Source organism: Rattus norvegicus, chromosome 7 (genome assembly GCF_036323735.1).
Source record: "Rattus norvegicus strain BN/NHsdMcwi chromosome 7, GRCr8, whole genome shotgun sequence".
NCBI lineage: Eukaryota > Metazoa > Chordata > Mammalia > Rodentia > Muridae > Rattus > Rattus norvegicus.
Window position 1 is genome coordinate 106,839,929 of NC_086025.1, and position 19,891 is coordinate 106,859,819.

General features: G+C 48.1%; 1 protein-coding gene across 12 annotated transcripts in view; it reads right to left on the bottom strand.

The window, feature by feature from the left end:
- The window catches only part of Trappc9 (trafficking protein particle complex subunit 9), a 477,026-nt gene that overhangs the window by 429,590 nt on the left and 27,545 nt on the right, over positions 1-19,891 (bottom strand). For all 12 annotated transcript variants that reach the window (XM_063263588.1, XM_063263579.1, NM_001034156.2 and 9 more), the window contains 3 exons: positions 18,717-18,838; positions 13,342-13,467; positions 668-884 (listed from right to left, as the gene is read on the bottom strand). In XM_063263588.1, the coding sequence (XP_063119658.1) occupies positions 668-884; positions 13,342-13,467; positions 18,717-18,838 (465 nt within the window). The remainder of the gene's footprint in view (positions 1-667; positions 885-13,341; positions 13,468-18,716; positions 18,839-19,891) is intronic.

Sequence of the window (19,891 nt, forward strand, 5' to 3'; positions counted from 1 at the left end):
ACACTATTCATGTGAAAGGGAAGAATGGGATTTGTGATTGAGAGTGGGAGCACTAGGGATCTGTCTGCATCCTAGTAAGATAATAGCACAGAGGACGACTCAATTCTGTCTTATTGAAAGCCTACACCATCTCTAGCTCCAGGTCCCTATCTAAAGCAGTAACCAAGAGAAGGAATTTGTCTCTCTAATTAATTAGACTTTGGCCAAACGGAGCACTGTATTTGTCTAGTTATTACACTTACAGCTATAATTTAACATTTATTGCTACTACAGAATCAGAATCTGCCACAAATGCATAGCTAGGTATATACACATACATCCACATATGTTTATTTTGGAAAGGCACATTGATATTTGCTAACCTAACAAAACTTCATGAGTGAAAACATTAGGGACTTAATGCATTATGTTGATGACAGACCATACTGATGGCTTCAAGGGTAATTTCTGACCTCCACTAACAAAGGTATAAAAACAAAGGCCACAAGGCGGGCTCCAGGACTTCATGTCAAGACACCGCTCTTATGAGTGGCTGTGTGAGGTAGGGCGTGGCCACTTTTGAACCACAGGTGCCCTCCGCAGTCTGCAACACTCAGTGGCTGCTCAAATGCACAGGCTAAATGGAAATAAAGCAACCTCCACCCCAGCCCCAGGTCATCATGGGTACCTTTGTTGAAGTCCTTGGGGTCTAGTGACAGACTGTAGCCAGGCAATGTCTCCAAAAGGAGCTTGTAACAGGCCCTCCAGCCAGGTTCTGCGATGCTTGGGGCCACGCATTGCATGGCAGCCACGCGCTTGAAGAATGCTGACTTGCGGTGGAAGCCAATCAGCTCGTAGAGCTCGGACAGGATGCTGTAGCGCTGGATTTTCTCTTCTTCAGAAAGCTGAAGCAGAAAGAGGAAGCAAGAAGCTTTTGAAGAAACTTCCAAAGGGAAAAAAAGAAATACATCTGAAACCTCTTTCCATAAAGGAGAAGAGAGAAGATCATTGTGACACAACAATCCTGAGGCCCTAGGACCCCTGTGAGTACCCCAACACAGCCACCCATGAGCAGTGGCTCTAAGCTTATCCAGCCTTTTGCTAAGAAGGCCCAAATTCTCAGGCATGAGAAGGTTATCACACAACACACGTGGCATCATTCATTCATGAGAAGGAACAAGAGTACATCATGACAGGAGGATTGGGGAATGGACTTTGCTCAGCTTCTCAGTGCATGACATGTGGAGCCACATGACTAGAAGATGCTAATACCACCTAACTTAGACTTGCAACTTCCTGCCTTTTATAGCATGTTTCCTTCTGTCAAGGCCTAGTAGATCCTAATGGTGATCGGCAGTAACAACTCTGGTAGGTTAGCACCCAGTCTAGCCTACAAATGACAGGCTTTATTTAATCAACTTGCATTCCAGAACTAGACCCACTCCCTTGACAAGGTCTTGAAACATTCCATCTTTCAGGAAAGCTTTAAGATTGAAAGAAGGTTAACAACTCAAAACAGTTTCAGGAAGTCCCTGAAACCGACTAGATTCACTAGGTTCCTTAATGTCAGACTAAAAACAATAAAACTGCTAAGAGTCACTCTTAGACAAGACAATCTACAAAGATATTCAACCAGCCCAGCCACCTGGAAGAGGTTTAAACCAACTGAGTGACTTGGAAAGGACTCTCCAACCTGCTGAGCTGACTGCAGGCTGTGCAGCACGCTTCAGGTTCCCAGCTTCTGTGAGCTGTCAGCCCACGCTAGGGTGAGCTTCGGTGATGCAACTGGCTTTGAGTCATTTCTGCTCCTGTAAGTAACCCCAGTAAAACTCATTGGTTCACCAAGTTGGATTTTGGTGGTATCTGTACTTTGGTCTTTTGATAGCTCCCTATCGGGGATGAGTAGCTGTGTGTTTTGGGTCTCCCCAGGAAAATTTTTGTCACCCCACACAAGGATGCCTGAAGCTCTGAGAGGCACTGAGAGCCCCAGAAGTCACACGGCCAGGAAGACCCAATGGCAGGCCAGGAATCTGTCAATCATGTGTTCTCCACCTCATTGCTACTTTGGGGAGAAAAGCTACCATAATCCACACAGCTCTCTTGGGAAGTGGCTTCCCCCCCAGCCATGGCCCTGGCAATGGGTTTCTAGATACTTCTGGGCTAACAAGGCCATATGAGAAAGCCCTGCACACTGGCCTTCTTTAACTCCTCCTGATACCCCAGGCCTCAGTCCTACATGACCCAGAAGATGTACCAAGGGGCCTCTGTAAGGTTTCTTCTGCCTTCCACAAGCCATCCACACTCCTCAACACACTAGCATTCCTGAATCACAGCTCAGAGGCATCACCCTGCAACAGACTGAATATCTGTGATCCTCAACCCTTTGAGAGAAGATCAGGTCACAAGTCCCTATGAATGGGACTAGGGCCCCTCTACATGAAGCCTTTAATGGGAGACAAGGTACCTGTGCACTGGTAGCAGCACTCACCAGACCCCAGACCCCAGCTTTGCTGACCTTGGAAAATAACCATGTGTTACTCAGAAGCCCCAGGTCTACAGTATTTTGCTGCAGCCTAACGGAGCTGAGATGGTCATGTGTGAACTGCTCAGAAGCCCTGCAGAACACAAGGCACAGCCCAGATGTCCCACAGCCAGGTTTTCGTGGCAGTCCCGACTACACCCATCCAGAGAAAGCAAGGCCATCCTCTTGTTTCTTTATTTGCAGGCACCGACTACATCCATGGGAAGGCCACAAGGAATGTAGGAGGCGAGGGCTCCTCCCTTGGGACCTGTGCACTAACAGACAGATGCCCAGCTTAGAACCCATGGGGAACATTCCAGTAAATAGGAAGGCAGAGAAACAATGTGTAGTGCACATCGGTGAATACTTCAGACAAGAGTCTGCAAGTACTGGGCAAATACAGAGGCTCTGGGGTACAGGGCTTCCCAGCCCATGCATCTCCTGGAAGCTATCCTGAGGGTGTGCACACATAGCCTCTGGCTCCACAGTATTGGTCCTGTCCTGCGCTGTTCACACTGAGCCTCTTCCCCCTGCCCTGGGGCAGCCAGACTCTTCCCGAGTGGTGGCATCAGTTCCTGTTCACAGGGATGACACACAAGGACCATGGTGCTTCATGCACTCACAGTGTTTGATGTTACGGTGCATGTGGCTTTTGTCATTCTGCTGGAGTTACTTTGAAGTTCCCTGATAACCAGGCGCTGAGCACGCTACCCTGTGATGACTGGCCACACTCGTATCTCCCTTTGTGAAGTATTTGTTCAGAGCTTCTGGCAGCTTTTTAAATTAGGTCGTTCATCTTACTATGGAACTAGGAACTAGGATCATCCTTCAGGTTCCAAACCTGAGTCTTTAGTCATCCATGTTTGGAGAATATTTTCTCCCAGTCTGATGCCATTTTTTTTCCCTAAGAGAATCATCTGATAAGCAGAGGCAATTCGTGCGACGGAGCTCTCATGATCAATTCCTTGTCTCTTGGTTAGTTCCCTGTGTCCTTGGTCTAAGAAACCTTAGGTCCCAAGAATATACTGAATGCTTCCACAAGTGTTTTGATCAGGTCTATGATACGTGGACACTCGAACCTGCACAGGACACAACCTTGCTTCAGAAGGAGCCCTATGTGCTAGTGTCAGCCGTGGCAGGGGACAAAGACAGTGGTAAAAGAGAGACAAACATGGTGGCTGCCTCTACTACGTACTGGGAGACCCCTAGCACCTCACCTGACATCCTGCATCCTGAACATGACAACAGATGCTAGTGATGGTGGCCTCAGCCAGGACCCTTGTGGCCAAATACAAGTGACAGGAAACTGAGGGCCCAAGACTTGGCCGCCATGCTCCCGTAGACCTATCACTGATAGAAGGCTGGAACAGTCCTGTAATCTAGCCTCTCCTTCCCCCGGATGAGTGTAACATAGTAGCAAATGGTGGTCCTTCCCTACAGATGGAACTGAAATTACTTGAGACCCTAGAAAAGCTCTCCATGGAGAAAGCCTGGGCACAACTGTTTTCCAGCACTGCGCTGCCACTGATCGGGAAGCTTCCAGTGGACACGAGTGCTGGAAGCCTGGGGGCAAAGCTGTGCTGGGCTAACGTGGGCAGCAACAGCGTGAGGATCTGAGGGAGTACAAAATGGTCCCAGGCAAAATCTTGAGATGCAATCAAGTCCCCACACTCATTTCTGAACCCCCGTTCTGCGGGGGTGAGGGAGGATATTAATCAGCACATCCTTGTCCTGATTTTTCAGCAGGCTGAGTAGTCACAACCTCTGAGTCCAGGGCCCAGATGTTTATGCTAATTTCTAGCAGAAGCATCTCAAAAACACTTAAGATGAGAGGCCTTAGTCATGAGATGGGTCATTTTGGCTCACCACTCTAGTTCCAACTGCAAAGTAGGCTGAGACCCGCTTTGTTCTAACATCAGAAGAAAAGTGGTGGCGTTGTTGGAACATTCTGGCAGGATAGGGCAGGTCTGAGCCATAGTCCATTGAATTGCCAGCTTTGCCATCTTGCCTCTCTGAGAAAGAGAGCACAGTCTAATGTTTTGGTGGCTAGAAAGACTAAATGAAGTAATATGGACAGTTAGGAAAGGTCTACAGTTCTCAGTGGGTGTTCAAAACAATGGGATACATGACTGTCACTGAAGACATGGGGTACAGGGTGTCCCATCCTATGCAAGAGCTGCAGGTGCTCTTAACATCTAAGCTATCTCTCCAGCCCCATGGACAGGCTTAACATCACAAAATCAGTCAGCCAGGAATGCCTTCGAAACTATAAGAACGCACAGCGCTCTACAGACCAAAGCACCATGGGAAAGAGCTTTGGGATACAGCTAGTCTGGGCACTCTCCAGTAGACAAGACACAGACACAGTGTGTTTTCTACACAATGTCTGCGGTTATCGTGCAGAAAGATTACATATCCAAAATTACACATAATTACCACTAAGCCTGAAGCAATGGCGCACACACATAGGCACAGCGAGGTACCTGGAGGCTAGAACAAAAGAGTCACTTGAGTCCCACGGTGGATCAACGTGGGCAGCATGGAGTGATGCCTACCTAAAAACACTTCATTTAGTTTAGAAAATTAATTTTCCTTCATATACATTAAAAAAGAAAAAGCTAAAAAATGCTAAGACCAATCACTTTTCAACTTCTGTCTACTTTATAAAGAATTCTTCACTGGACTGAAATCTCTATGAATTGTGTTTTCTAAGCTACAGCTCCAAATAGAACAGAACCTTGAAAGGACATCAAAAACTAAGAAAAGTGGTGAATTCAGAAAATGGGAAGACAATGTACCATCTAGCATTATGATGTCAACGGGAAATTCCCAAAACGTGTCATCTAAGCCAGGCAATGAGATAAAACACAAAATACAAGCAAGCAGGGGCTGGAGGGATGGCCTAGAGGTTAAGAGCACTGACTGTTCCTCCAGACGTCCTGAGTGCAAATCCCAGCAACCACATGGTGGCTCACAGCCATCTGTAATGGGATCTGATGCCCTCTCTGGTGTATCTGAAGGCAGCTACAGTGTGATTATATATAATAAATACATAAATCTTTAAAAAAAAATACAAACAAGCAAAACAAAACCAGAAACTAAAAAAGAAAACTGGTAAGTCATGGAAGACGGCTACTAAGTGTTTCTCTTTGGCTGAGAATGCAGCTCTTTAATACAGACATTCTATATTCATAGAATGAAAGACAATATTGTTCATTTTGCTTTTTAGAGAGGTTGGGGAGGCTGAGACAGGGTCTTGCTATGTTGTCTAGGCTAGTCTAAAACTCACTATGTAACCAGAGTGACCTTGAACTCTCCACCCTCCTCCCACACCCTGCAGAGGTCATGGGTGCATACTACTAAGACAGCTACTGTGGCTAAACTTCCCAGATTCATCTACAGAGTCAATGAAATCTACATCTGAATCCTTGCTGGCTTCTTTGAAAAAACTAACAGGCTTATCCCAAACTTCATATGGAAAGGCACGAGACCCAGAATAGCCAGAAAAAAATCTTGAAAAAGGTAAATTTCCAACACTAAAATTTACCATACAAGTTTAAGCATGGTGGCAGGTGCTTGCAATCCCAGCACTTGGGAGCATGGATCAGAAGGCCCAGAATTTGAGGATAGCCTGGTCTACATAGCAAGTACCAGACTAGCCTGGGCTACATAGAAACATCCTGTCAAAAGGAAACCAGTGGTGCTTTGGGCTCAGTGATCTCTCCTGAACCACACCAAAAGCATATGCAGTGCACTAACACAGAGAAACCGGATTTCGTCCAAGGCAGAAAGGCACGTCTGTGAACAATATCATAGATGGGCAGGGCCATGGCGGTGGACACTTAAGTGTCTCAGCCACTTGGACGGTGGATGGTGCTCACCACGTGAGCCTGGAATTGAAGACCAGCTTGAGCAACAGAACAAGAGTGTTGTCTCTCAGAAGACAAATAAAAACGGTAAAACGAGTGCATCCCTGCAGAGCAGAGGCCAGACAAGAGCACACCCTTTGCATCACACTGACGGCTCCTGCACCTGTACGAGAAGAAGAAGAGCTTGACAGTCGGGGTGGAACAGTTTGTGTTCGACATGCATGAGACTCTGAGTCCAAACTCTGGCTCCAAAACTAGATACGAGCTGGAAAGGACTGTAGTGGAGATGTGCGGATGGCCGGTGAGCACAGGAAAAGGAGCGCAACAACACGGGCCATGAGAGAAATGCAGATTAAACCAGAGCCACGCATCACTCCCTTCCCACCACTACAGCAGCTGCAGCCAAAGATGTAACTGGATAGGAGGCCATGAAGAGGTGGGGAGAAGAGAGCCCTCGGATCCTGCCGGTAGCCATCCTCAGCAGTCTGACAGGACCTCAAAAAGCTAGACAGTGGTATGTGACCCAAGTGTACGTCCCACAAGGAGTGAAAACACGTTTCATAAAACCTGCATGTGACTGTTCACAGTAGCATCTTTCAACAGCCAACGATAATAATAATTAATAATAATAATAATGGGAAGCCCCTGCTGTCCACTGGGGCATAAAAGGAAAGCCAGACCTGTAAATAAAGTGGCCATCGTCCGGCCACAGAAAGGAAGCACGTACTGACTTCCACTATGGTGGGGACAAACTTGGAAACCTGCGCCAGGCAAGCTAGTTGGGTGATGAGGACAGGCACCATCCTCGGGCTAGTGGGCATCCTAGTGTTGGCTGTACTGCTCTGGCAATCTTCCAGATCGCTCTCCCAAATAAAAAACCAAGTCTGCTCTGCATAACAAATATGAAATGATAAAAACAATTCCTCACAGGAGGGCCTGGAAGTGTAAAATGCAGAGAGGCCGCGAAGCTCTTCGTGGGACGCCTTGCATCCCTACCAACGGTCGCTGCTGTCATTGCTCTGAGCGGTGCCGTTCGTTCGAGACAGCAGCCGGATGAATCATGCGTCAGAGATTAATAAGTGTCTCGTCTCTGACTAGCACTGTGCCTGCACAGAGAAGCCCCCATCCCTTCTCCAGCGTCTGCATGTATTGTCAGAGTCGCCCACTGAAAACAGCTTTAACATTCACCTCAGCTGTACCCTCTGAAGGTAAATACATACCCTGGAACCTCTAAAAGCAGTGGCTGCCGTACTCTCTGTTTCTGCATCTGTTTACATTCTGCCTTGTTCTAAAGAAGAATCTAAAATCAATTTTTTAAACACACACAATTTAAGAGCAGTAACAACCAAAAGATAAAAATCAAGGTGAAAACATGAGATTATAGTTAAATAAAACCAGAGGAAGTTTCGATCAGGAAAATGCCTGCCAGGAAGTAAATGTTATTATTAAGGTATCTGTGGACTTGACGCTAAGGTTCCTAACAACTAAAGTGGAGAAGGAAATCCAAGATTCCCCAAGCCATGAGACCACAGTGACTTGCAAGTCCTCAAAGAGGGATTCTCGAGTATCCCTCTCACCCAACGTTAAAATCACAGCCGCCTGCAGGGCACAGAGGTCTGGCTTCTCTTATCACTTTTTCTGATCATAGTGGTGATCTGAATCTCAGCTCAATAGGCAGTGCCTTGTCCAAGTCGGAGGCCAGGGGAAGAGCAGAGCTGGCCCCCAAGACCACCTGATAGTCTCCGCAGATCTCTGATCCTCAGACTTCCACTCTCCTGAGGACTCTAAGTCAAGCCACACACCAGAATCCTGTTAGACCAGAAATGTCTCAGTTCTCTCTCCTTCTTCCTTTGCAGTAAGGAATGTAGCAGATGACCTTCCTCCCTCCCCATTCAATGGTTTCCTCGTGTGGATTCCTCCACGGACTGTCCTTGGAAGCCACTGGCCAGCTGGCCAGCTCTGACCTGTCACAGCATTACCTCAGCCCCTTCTGTAAGTGACACCCTTCCTTCCCCACTCTCCCAGCCATCTGACTCTGAGCTCAACCTGACAGGAGTACTAGGGCTGCAACCACCCTGGTGCCTACCCGGCTCTTGCAGGGTTTCCTTAGCAACAGCTTCATTAAGGAAACCCATCAAAAAAGAAATGTGCGGAGGCTGTTCTTGCATGTGAACGGAGTAGCCTGCATAAAATCTGAATGGAAAGAAAATTAACCAAAGACAAAGAGGTTGAAAGTCCCCTTAAAAGTCTCATAAAGGAAAATGTTTTTAAAGGGCACCAATCATTCCGGAACTTAAAGATGTGAGGAGGGGGAGGAACGGGCCTTGGTGTGACCCTGAGATGCTGGTCTAGTTTTGCAAACACTTCCTCACTAGCACTTTCTCTTAAGGTCACCTGCCATTTTCTGTTGAAAACAAAAATGTATTCAGTACCTGGCGCAGGTAGGGGTGGGGGAAGTGGAGCCACAGGACGGTGGGGTTTTTTTGGAATCACAGCAAGGGGGATTTAAAGAACAATAGGAGGCTTTGTGAGCTGAGCTGGGTCTCACCCTCAGTTTCCCCATCTTTAAAACTGGCTGCAACTGGTGAGGAAGCTGTCCAGACCTCTCTGGTGTCTGTTTAGCCCCAGATGGAGCCGCTACAAGCCCTGCAAGCCAGCTGCTGGGGAGACAGCCAGCACAGCCTTTCTTTGTTGCGCCTTATTCTGCATTGCAACAATGCTTATGTTCCTGGGATGAATGCCTCCTGAGCTGCCCCATAGAAGGGATCCAGTGGGAGCCTGTTCTCTTTTTCTGTGGCTCTGACTCACTTGGGAATTGTTTACTTCCACATCTATTGTTTACCAGCGGATTCCCGCTCCACTCCTCTCCCACTCGGCTCCGCCAGTGCAGACCATGACTGCAGCTCACTGGACTCTGGAGCAGGCAAGCAGGTGGACAGACATGCTTTGCCTAGTCTGGCTCCTGCCCATCCCAGATGGGAGGGAGGCGAAGGAACCGGAAGGGTGCATGAAAACACGTCCCAGAGACCCCTCACCTCTAAGCCACCATCTTATTTGGTGCTGGGGCCCTTGTTCCCTTTTCCAAGTTCTCCCTCTGTGGGTATGGCTGGCCACATTTAGACCGTAGAATCTCAAGGAACAGATTCGTAATTCAAGAAGAATGTGAATGGATGCCAGTGAGGTCTGCGGCCTCCTCACAACCCTGGTGTTCCCAGCGGATATATGTCACTAAGTGTGTATGCATTCCTGTAGCATTTGCAATTTTCAAGGAGTGGCTGTGAGTGAGACCCAGCTCAGCTCACGAAGTCTCCCATTGTTCTTTAAATTCTATTCGCTGTGATTCCAAAAGCCCAACCATTCTGGGCTTGCTCTCCACAGAAGACAGGCTGAAAGGGTGCAGGGCTCCTCCAGCCCAAACGGAGGAAATGATGACTGGAGTCCCAGCCCCTCTCTTCTCATGAACCTTGTCCTTTGCCTGTGAAACCTTCATGGCCAGATCTGTACACTGTCAGCTATTTGCTGCCATTTGGGAGCACCAGATAATTACTACAAACCACTTGCCTAAACCAGTCAACACACGCAGGTCACCCTGTGCCTGCACATGCAGGTCACCCTGTGCCTGCACGCAGAAGAAGGATCCTGCGTCTACTTTGCAGAGCACCGCTAAAGCCCAATGTCTCATTCTCCAGGTCTGAGTTTTTGGTTTTCCGAGACAGGGTTTCTCTGGAACTGGACTCCCTTCGTAGACCAGGCTGGCCTGAAACTCAAGAGATCTGCCTACCTCTGCTTCCTGAGTGCTGGGATTAAAGGCCTGTGCCACTACCGGCTCATGCAAGGCTTCTTAAGGACAGATGGAACCTGCACTAATCACATCTCCACGCCTTCCAAAATGTCCACCATTTGCTGAAGTCCTTCGTTACCATCAGCTCCACAGTGGAACACACTTGAATAAGAACCAAAAGCTTGTTCTATTTCAGAAAAACTACGGGTCCTTCTCTTTACTGTGATTATAAAATCACACCAGAAATCATTATTTCACTGCCTTGTCAACTAGCAGACAAACATCAGGATGAGTCAAAGACCGCAAAGTGCCTTCCTCTTGGGCAGAATACGAAAGGCCAGGCTGGTAACCGCCCTGTGCCGCAGGGCCACCATTGCCACGGAGTATTGCTGCCCTCTAGTGTTTGCCAGACGCTGAGCACTGCCATAGCAGAACTGATCCAGACTGCAGTGCCCAACTGTGAATACCCTTTGCAGTGAGTCCAAATCCCCTCCCTTTAATCTGCGAATCTGACTTCAGTAAGTGCAGAGAGTGAAGACCCACAGGACTGTAGAGGCGGAGCAGGGCTGGGGTGCCTGGCAGCCTCCCAGTACTCCAAACCAAGTAAGCCCAACAGACTCCATTTCCCAGACCTTCCAGGTCTGCTGGGAGCCTCTTCTGTGGTCAAAGCTGTCTCCTGAAGCCCTGGGCCTGATGATAACAGCAGTAGCCCACTGCAGAGCAGTGGAGGGACACAGGACCATATAATCTAAACCCAGCCTCCTGGCTACAACAAACTTCAAGGCTTCCCTGGACCCTTTCCAGTCTACCTGATGCGGCCTAGCACTCTGCACTCGGAAGCACGGCTTACATCAGGGTCCCACCCTCTTGCCCTGTGTGTTGCCCTCCCTGTCCACTGGCAAACCTACACCAGCTTGACCCCAGCTGGCTCTCCACGCTCCAGGCCAGTGAGGCTCTAGCAGCCAACCTCTGCTCTTCAGCCACTTTGGCAGTCACTTCCCCTTGTCATGGCTCCATGTCTGTGGGGCAGGCACTGGTGGGTCTTCAATGTCCAGGGCCTCAGTCAGTGCATAGTTCTCTAAGTTTGTATATACCTGGCATGGGGCATCCCACTCTCCAGTCCTCTACAAGGACTAGAGCCTCAGCATCCCTAAAAACCATAGCTTCAGGGGCAGGCGGGACGGCTCAACAGGTGAAGGTACTTGTCACTAAGCCTAATTTACATTCAATACCCAGGACCCATAAGGAGGAGGAGAGAACAGACTATCCAAGTGGTCCTCTGAGCACTTGCATGCTGTGGCACACGTGCCCACATGCATGTGCAGATATGCACAAATAAAATAAATACAACTGTAACACACACACACACACACACACACACACACACACACACACACACACACAGCTTGGCCTAGTATTGAATCCTGGGTTGAACCAAGTCAAACAGTAACTTTCAGCATTACTAGAGACTGACACCTATCTCCTCTTGGGCCATTTCCCAGGTAACTAAAGCTTCTATGGCAAAGTACCAGGTTTTTGCCTCTTCTGGAAACCAACAGAGAACAGAACTTGGGGACCTCCCCTAGCCTTCCCTAAGGGCCCAGGGTGCACCTGGCTCCCAGTGCGCCCCCACTTTGAGGTCTTGGGTGCTCTTACCCCACATGAAATGGCCAGCAATCCTGGGGCAAGCTTCCTTTATGGGCCTCATTCTGTGTTCGTCTCTCCCTCTGTGGTTGACCTGACAACAGACACCTCAGCTACTTAGAGGTGGCCTCACTCTGGTGACTGAGGGCAGCACAGGGCTCTACAGCAAGCAAGGCTCAGAGAGGTCAAGGAGCTATAGGTCCAGGCAGTTGTAAGCCACCTGATGTGGGTGCTGGGGGTGGAACTCTGGTCCTTTGCAAGAGCAAGCACTATGTGCTCATAGCCAGGGCCATCGCCACAGCCTCTGGTTGACTCTATTAAGTCATCTTCCTTCAAAAAGAAATCTCTAAAGTGAGTGTGGCAGTTATGGGTGTAGTGAGCACAGGTGATAGGGATGGATGTCTGGCTGTCAGCACGCTTTCTGCCTGTTCTGGTGGGATTAGCTCAAGTCCCTGCTGCCCTCTACTCTGCCTACATGGTGGCCTACTGCTGCACCTCACATTTATCCAGCTCAACAGTGGTCTCATCTGCCCACAGGATGTCAACTGATGAAGGTCAAGTGGCAGTCTGCAATTACTGTACCTGACCTTGTCCTCCTCAGACACCAGTCTTTCTGTTTCAGCCTATCTGCCTTCCCCAAACAGTTCAGACTCAGATATCTTATGCTTTCCTAGAGGTCCACCCATGCCGCACCCTCCTCTACCCAGATCTTGCCTTACTCTGCTCTTAGAGCAGACTCCAGCATTTGCACCCTTTGGCTGAGACTTAGCCCTCTCTGTTCCCTCCCCCTCCCCATCCTAGTGGCTTCTCCCTCTGCTGCCAGCATGGCTTCTGTGATGTGTGTCACTCATACACCACTCAACACCTGTCTTCCCTATGAGGCTGCCACTCGGTGATGGCAGAGTGGTCGCTTCTCTCTGTGTCTGCTTTAACAGGGTGTCCAGGGGCCAGCTGCTGTTTGTTGGAGCCCTGTCTCCAGTGGCCTGCCTCCAGATCAGTTCCACCTGGCTGCACACAGCTAACAGCCTCCAGGTTAGGGAGTGACATTGTGAGTCTGCCACTAAATGTTTTCATGACTGTCTTATTAAATACATTCTTGGAGGGCCGGGGCTGCTGCCCCCATGGAAAAGAGCTCAGAAGGCTCTGAGTTCAATCCTTAGCATGCTCTTCAGGCTTGGAATTAACCATTTGTAAGCTGCCTGCGTTGTGTCAGGAGCTTTACAAGTCTCAGGCTTTGTAAACCAAGCAGCCCAGCTTTGCAAACAGTAAGCACTTCCCAAAGGCAAGAGCTTCCGAAGCTCAAGGCTGCAAAGCAGCAGGAGTCAATGTTATCATTCTGAATAAAAAATGCGAGAAGATGGTGAGTTTTGATTTTAAAAAATATAATACCCTAAAATGAAGACGATGGACCTCTAAATAACACACGGTTTGGTTCTTGGGCTATGACTTATTAATCTTTATGATATCATATGATCTCTGATCTGGGCCGTGAGAGACCTATTCTAGGGGACCTGAATCACCTGCCACAGAGGCAGGAACACGCTCACCTGCCGGAGATTGATGTACACGGCATTCTGAAGAAACTCCGAAGCTTCCATGCCACGCTTCTGAATAGCCAGGACACGCACGGCCTTGACACACGCTTCCAGCTCAATCACTCCGGCATTCTTATACTGTGGGCATAGAGAACACCTTCATCAGCAAACACCAGAGACTCTTCCAGTGCTAGCTAGGTGCCACTGAGACTCCAGACATCCCCAGCAGCATTTGCCATGCACCAAAGCTGTTTCTGAGGGTCTGTCTTAACGGGCACCGATTGGAATAAGCCTATGACCGTCTAAGTGTGCTGTTGCTGATTAAAATCATACAACCACAATCCTAGCTCCAGGGGCAGGAGGGCTGAGGGTTCCTCAGGACCAGAAGTGATTAGCATTTAGAAGAGTTTGGGTTTGGGGATTTAGATTTTTGAGCTAGGGATGCTCAGCCCATAATATGGATGGATGCCTTGTCATTTATCTTACTTAAATGTTGTTCTCACACCTATGGCTTTAATGCAGCTGTTGGGAATTTGTTGCTCTTTGCAGAAGACATCTGGGCTGTATGTGTTCAGTGACCCTCCCTCCCTCCCTCTCTCCCTCCCTCCCTCTCTCTCTCTCTCTCTTTTCCAGATAGGGTTTTTCTGTGGTTTCCCTGGCTGTTCTGGATTCACTTTATAGACCAGGCTGGCCTTGAACTAACAGGATCCACCTGCCTCTACCTCCCAAGTGCCGGGATTAAAGGTGTGCACCACCATGTCCAGCTGTGCCACCGATTTTATCTCAGAACCACTTGACCGTAACCAGGCATTGGAAAAGAACAGGTTCTGTGGAATTCCTCCGGATTCAGCACCATGGACAGTGTCCACGGTCTACTCTGGTCCTTGCTGACCATAGATAGCACCCACGCCCCATGGGACTAGACAGCAAACTACAGCAATACAGTGCTCATGCCCAGGGGCATTTTAGGATTCAATCTCAAGCCATAGGAAGAAGCAAAACAGATCTGGGGAGCATGAGTGTGCACAGAGTATTAACAGATGTCTGGCCATGGGGACCAGACAAGCGCAGTTCTCAGCACTCTCAGACTACTGCCCAGGCACTTGTGATGATGGGGAAGTTACATGTACATAACACCATTGGAGACAAGTGACCTGAGCCTATGTCCTTGAACCTAATGAAAGATATAAGGCTGAAGACTGTCTGAGGCTCCCACCACGTCAGTATCTCAGCAGTGTGCCCAGCCCATCTCTCCTACTACAACAGACACCCTGAGACAGTGCTCAGGAGTCCAGGAAGAAGCCATTCACAGAGACTGGTCTGTGGCTGACACCCTCTTGAGTCCTGAGTGGAAGCCGAGCACTGGATCAACCGTAATCAATCAAAGGTCTGGGTAGCATGGAAAGGCTCGGGCTCTTCATGGGAGCAGGTGAGGGAAGAAAGGAAAGCTGAAAGGACTCCGGGAAGCACAGGAATGAAAACGTTTCTCAAGAAAAGCGAGATGTGAATTTCCTCCTTCTGTCCTCATCACATTATATGAGGAGCTGGCTTTGCCCAGATGCCCTGTAGAGTACTGAGCCCAGGAAGAGGAGACAATAACCAATGCTTTATCGAGCAGCACTAATGAGCCTGCCACCGTGCTGGCCATTCATATGTGTAAAAATCATTGACCCTGATTAAGCATTCTATGCAGCAGAGAGGAAACGATACGGAGGCTACAGGCCTGCACACAGTCAGACGGCTGGCGAGGGCAGACGGGAACTCTGTCTGCATTCTACTGTCTGACTGCTGTGCACTCTGCCTGGTGGGGACAGAGCGCCACCTGCCTCCTCTGTTGTGCCTTTCCCCCCAGAAGTGAAGTTCCAATGTTTGCTGACACAGTAGGCTACATGGCCACTGAGGCTCCAGTCTGGCCGGTGAGGTGGCTCCACCTGCGGCCACAAGTGTGCCTACAATGGTAAGAGGGTACACAGCAGGAACCCTACTTCTCCAGGCCTACACCACCTTTCTATATTAGGTAACAATTCGTTTGGATGTTCTTGGAGACTTTTTTCCTACAGCGGACATGAAAGGGCTCTGAAAAGGAAGTTTAATTTGATTTTTAAATGGCTAGCTTTAAAATGAACATTGAAAAGTTGGTCTGGGGCTGGAGAGATGGCTCGTGGTTAAGAGCACTGACTGCTCTTCCAGAGGTCCTGACTTCAATTCCCAGCAACCACATGGTGGCTCACAACCATCTGTAATGGGATCCTAGGCCCTCTTCTGGTGTGTCTGAAGTGTTCTCACATAAATAAAATAAATAAATAGATCTTTAAAAAAAGAAAAGTCAGTCTGGGACCAGCAGAACGGCTCAGCAGGTAAAGACACTTGTCACAAAGGCTGAGTTTAGTCCCTGTGACTGACCGGATGGAAGGGACAATCAAAACCATAAGTTGTACTCTGGCCCCCATGATGTGCACACACATAAGCACAGAAAACAGGCAAATAACACTTCTATCCACAGCTTACATAAATGGAATGGCAATAAGTTCTGCTTGTAAAATAAGCAGAGATATGCAATAGTTTGGAATGTGAAAAAAACATCAAAACTACTTATATTCTATATGGGGAAAAATATGACAACATTCACAGAGGGGCCGGGACTCCAGTGTGGAAATGCGCAGGCCCTGGAACCTTCTACGGACGAGCAGAACTCTGAGGACGTCGTTCTTCCCAGAGTGAGGCTACTGTGTATTCCACCAGACACCAACTTCACCTTAGATCAAATAAGATTATTTTATAGCTACTGAAGAATAAAGAATCCATTATCCCAACCACAAAGATTTTACAAGGCCACGGCTGACAGTGGCTCAGCAGTGGAGGGCCTGGCCCAGCATGAACACAGCTCAGGGCCTGATCCCCAAACAAAGAAAAAAGACTTATACTACTAGTCATTGGATAACCTGCAACAGACGAAGCACCATGGTGCTGGAGTAAGAAAAAGAATCAGTAGTAAAAAATAAAAAGCTGAAATTGTAGCCAGGTGGTGGTGGTGGTGGTAGCACACAGGCAGGTGGATCTCTGAATTGGTGGTCAGCCTGGTCTATAGAGAAAACAAAAAACAAAAAAAAAAAAAAACCCCAAAAGCTTAAACTGTGTACCAAACCACTTAGGTAAAACTTCAAGGCAAGGGAAAAGAGAGACGGAGGGAAGACCTTGCCAAAAAATAAAAAATAAAAACAGTTATTCAGTAAATTATGGCAAAACGGATAGCTGGAGAATCAGGTACATCCATGGCATAAAGTGACAAGTGACAGGTACTTTTACAAAGGAGGCAGAGGTAGGCTTTAGGGCCAGCCTGGTCTTCACAGTGAGTTCCAAGCTAGCCAGAGATACACAGTAAGAGCCTGTGTCATGCCCCCCACCAAGGGATTTTCTTTAAAAAAAAATGTTTTAATTGGTCCAAAAAAAAAATCATTATTGGGTTACTTATTAGAGCAGAAAATTCAAAGCAGAATACTATCCAGAGAAAGAAGATCATTTAAATAAGTAATTCCACGTCTATATTGGAGAGGGAATTAAGACACCTTCCAGATAACTTCCGATGCACATTCATGCCCTGTCCAGTGATTAACATCTAAAAAGCCAGCCTCCAGCACACTCACTGTGATCCCAAGACAGCGAGTGTCTGCTAGCAGCCGCCACGACCAGTTCCCTCAGCACAGCTGTCACATCTCACAAGACCACGCCACAGGATTCTCAGGGGACAAGCAGGGCCAAGGGGAGGGGCATCTGCCGCCATGAGGTACTGCCGGTGGAATATGGCAGACCATAGAGCACAGGTGGCTTCACACACACACACACACACACACACACACACACACACACACACACACACAAAACATGCATCTCTCACAGGCAAAAAAGTCAGAGACAGGCCTGGAGAGGCTTCCCAATGGTTAGAGCACCGGCTGCCCTTGCAGAGGACCCAGGTACAATCCCCAGCAGCCACATGGAGGCTCACTACTATCTGAAACTCCAGATTTGGGGGTGTGGGGGGGAGCAATGCCGCCTTCTGGCCACCATTGGTACTGCATGCACACATAATCAAAAAAAAAAAAAAAAAGTTTAAGTGATTAGAAGAGAGCTGGATGGCAAAGTCACCGGCCTAGAGAAGAGAGTGGGGAAAGCAGAGATGTTTCTTGCTCTCTTCATACCACTGTACAGCTTGAGATTTCTCTTTTAAGCCTTACTAACAATATTTGGGCTTTTAAAAAAATTAGTAGGGTTGGGCTAGAGTTCTAGTTAGACAAGCTAGAGCAGTTGCCGGGCTCGTGGAGGGCCTAGATTCAATCCCTATCACCTCAAAATAAATTCATAAATAAATGAATGAATCCAAAGGGGGAGGGGAGTGGTGCATCCACAGGATGAACTGAGCATCAGGTCATTCTCCTGACACATGAGGTTTGAGAGCACGGAGAACGTGCACCGTGCCAGAGAAGAAGGAAACCCACCTCACAGTAAAGTATGCTCACCGTTTTTACAAAATGATCACTAGTTTTATGCTAACTTGACACACGCTACAGTCATCTGAGAGGAGGGAAGCTAGATTGAAAACATTGTCTCTATAAGATTGGGCTGCAGGCAAGTCTGTGGCAAGCATTTCCTTAATTAATGATTGACGAGGTAGGGTCCCAAGTTCTATTAAAGAGCAGACGGATCAGGCCATGAGGAGCAGGCCAGTAAGCAGCACTCCACGACAGCCTCTGCACCAGTGCCTGCCTCCAGATTCCTGCCCTGTTTTGAGTTCCTGTCCTGACTTCCCTCAGTGATGAACAGTGAGTGATATGGAAGTGTAAGTCGAATTAACCCTTTCCTGCCCAGGTTGCTTTTGGTCATGGTGTTCATCATAGCACCAACCCTAACTAGGACACATTAATTTCCAGAAGTGCAGAAAGCTGATGTAGAAATATCAATGATGATTATCCCTGAATGGGCTATGACAGTTCTTTTCTCAAAGCTATGTTAAATATGTACCGTTTGTAATCAGAAGGATAAACATCTTAGGCATTTAGCGCTACTCACTAAAGGCTGATGCAATATTCGCAAAAGCAAGGCACGGGAATGCTGACAAGACGGCTCAGCAGGTAAAGGCTGTGGAGCCTGAGTTTCACTGCCAGGACCTCCATGGCAGAAGGGGGGAACCACCCCCCATGCCGTCCTGTGACCTCCACACGTGCAGCATGGCAGGCTCACAGATGAATCCCAGTAACACTGACGTATAACCTACAGAGTAGGTTTTTGGTTCGTTTTGTTTTTTTAAGACACTGCGACATGGCATCATGTCAACAGGGAAACTTTCTGATTGGCAAGACTTAGCTGCAAAAGCTGCAAACCCATCAAGTCACCTTGCTGTAATAGGAGATGGCCTCTTTGTATTTGTCAATTATGTCCTCGGGGCTGAGGCAGTTCTTAGCCCTTCCGATCTCCGTGCTGGTGTCAGGATTTATGCCGTTAGTGGTGAGAGCACCTGCGGGCAGAGAAAGAGAAAACAGTCATTGGCGGTTTCCTTCTTGTCCCTCATCTCTTTAAAGAGTCCTGTGCAAGAGGTAAGACCCAAACGCATGCCAATGAACTCTAAACCCCGTCCGTCCAGAGTCTTCAGATTATCAGATGGCTGTAATGGCGGCACCGCATGCAGTGTTAACTAACTCCGGTGGGCTTCCCGCTCTGTGAAGATTTTTCCATTAAAGAACAAGAAGTGCATTATATAAAAGTGCCATATGGACGAAGACCCAGAGATCACACTGAGGCCTCAAAGGAGAGAAAATGTGTGAGCCATTTCCTGAGCTGGATAGCAGCCAAGAAAACCACTTGAAAGTGCTACTTGTCTCTCCATGGCTGTCATTTTCTATTTCTGATCAAACCTTGCCACCAAACTCCCACAGAGAGAGGACTGTGGAGAACTCCATCTTCAGAACAGAAGTAACTATAGTGAGAACTCCAACTGAAGGGAGGAAAGACAGAACTGTCTTTGATGTCATAGAACACTCAAAAGCCACCTGCTTAAGCCTTGGCGGCTGTGCTTCTCCTAAGACACGCGTTTATCTTAGAGACAAGGGCACATCCCAGGACCCCAACCTCCCTGCTGTCAGCTTGGTGTTTGTAACTGTGCAGGGTCAGGATGTGCTTCGCACATAGCCACAGGCACTGAGGAGGTGCGCGTGGTACCCAGGCTTGCTAGTCCATAGCGGATTTTCTCAAGTGCATTGCTTTTGCTCTCTAGTTCTGCAAACTGCCTCATGTGTCTTCTGAAACGAGACAGAAAAATGATGAGTAGATAGATACGTGAGAAGATGGTGATGACAGAGAGGTGAACAAGCGAAGCTAAGAGACTGCCCAGTGGGGCAGACAGAGAGCATCTTGTGCAGAATCTTTGTCCAATAAGGACAGAAAGAAGTTTAATAGGCAGCCATGAGGAGGTGGGAGGAAGAAAATATTTCAAACCCATCCTTTGTAAGAACTAGATTCAAATCCATGAGGGCCAAGGTCACACAACTTGGGTGCTTGCAGAGCCAGGCAT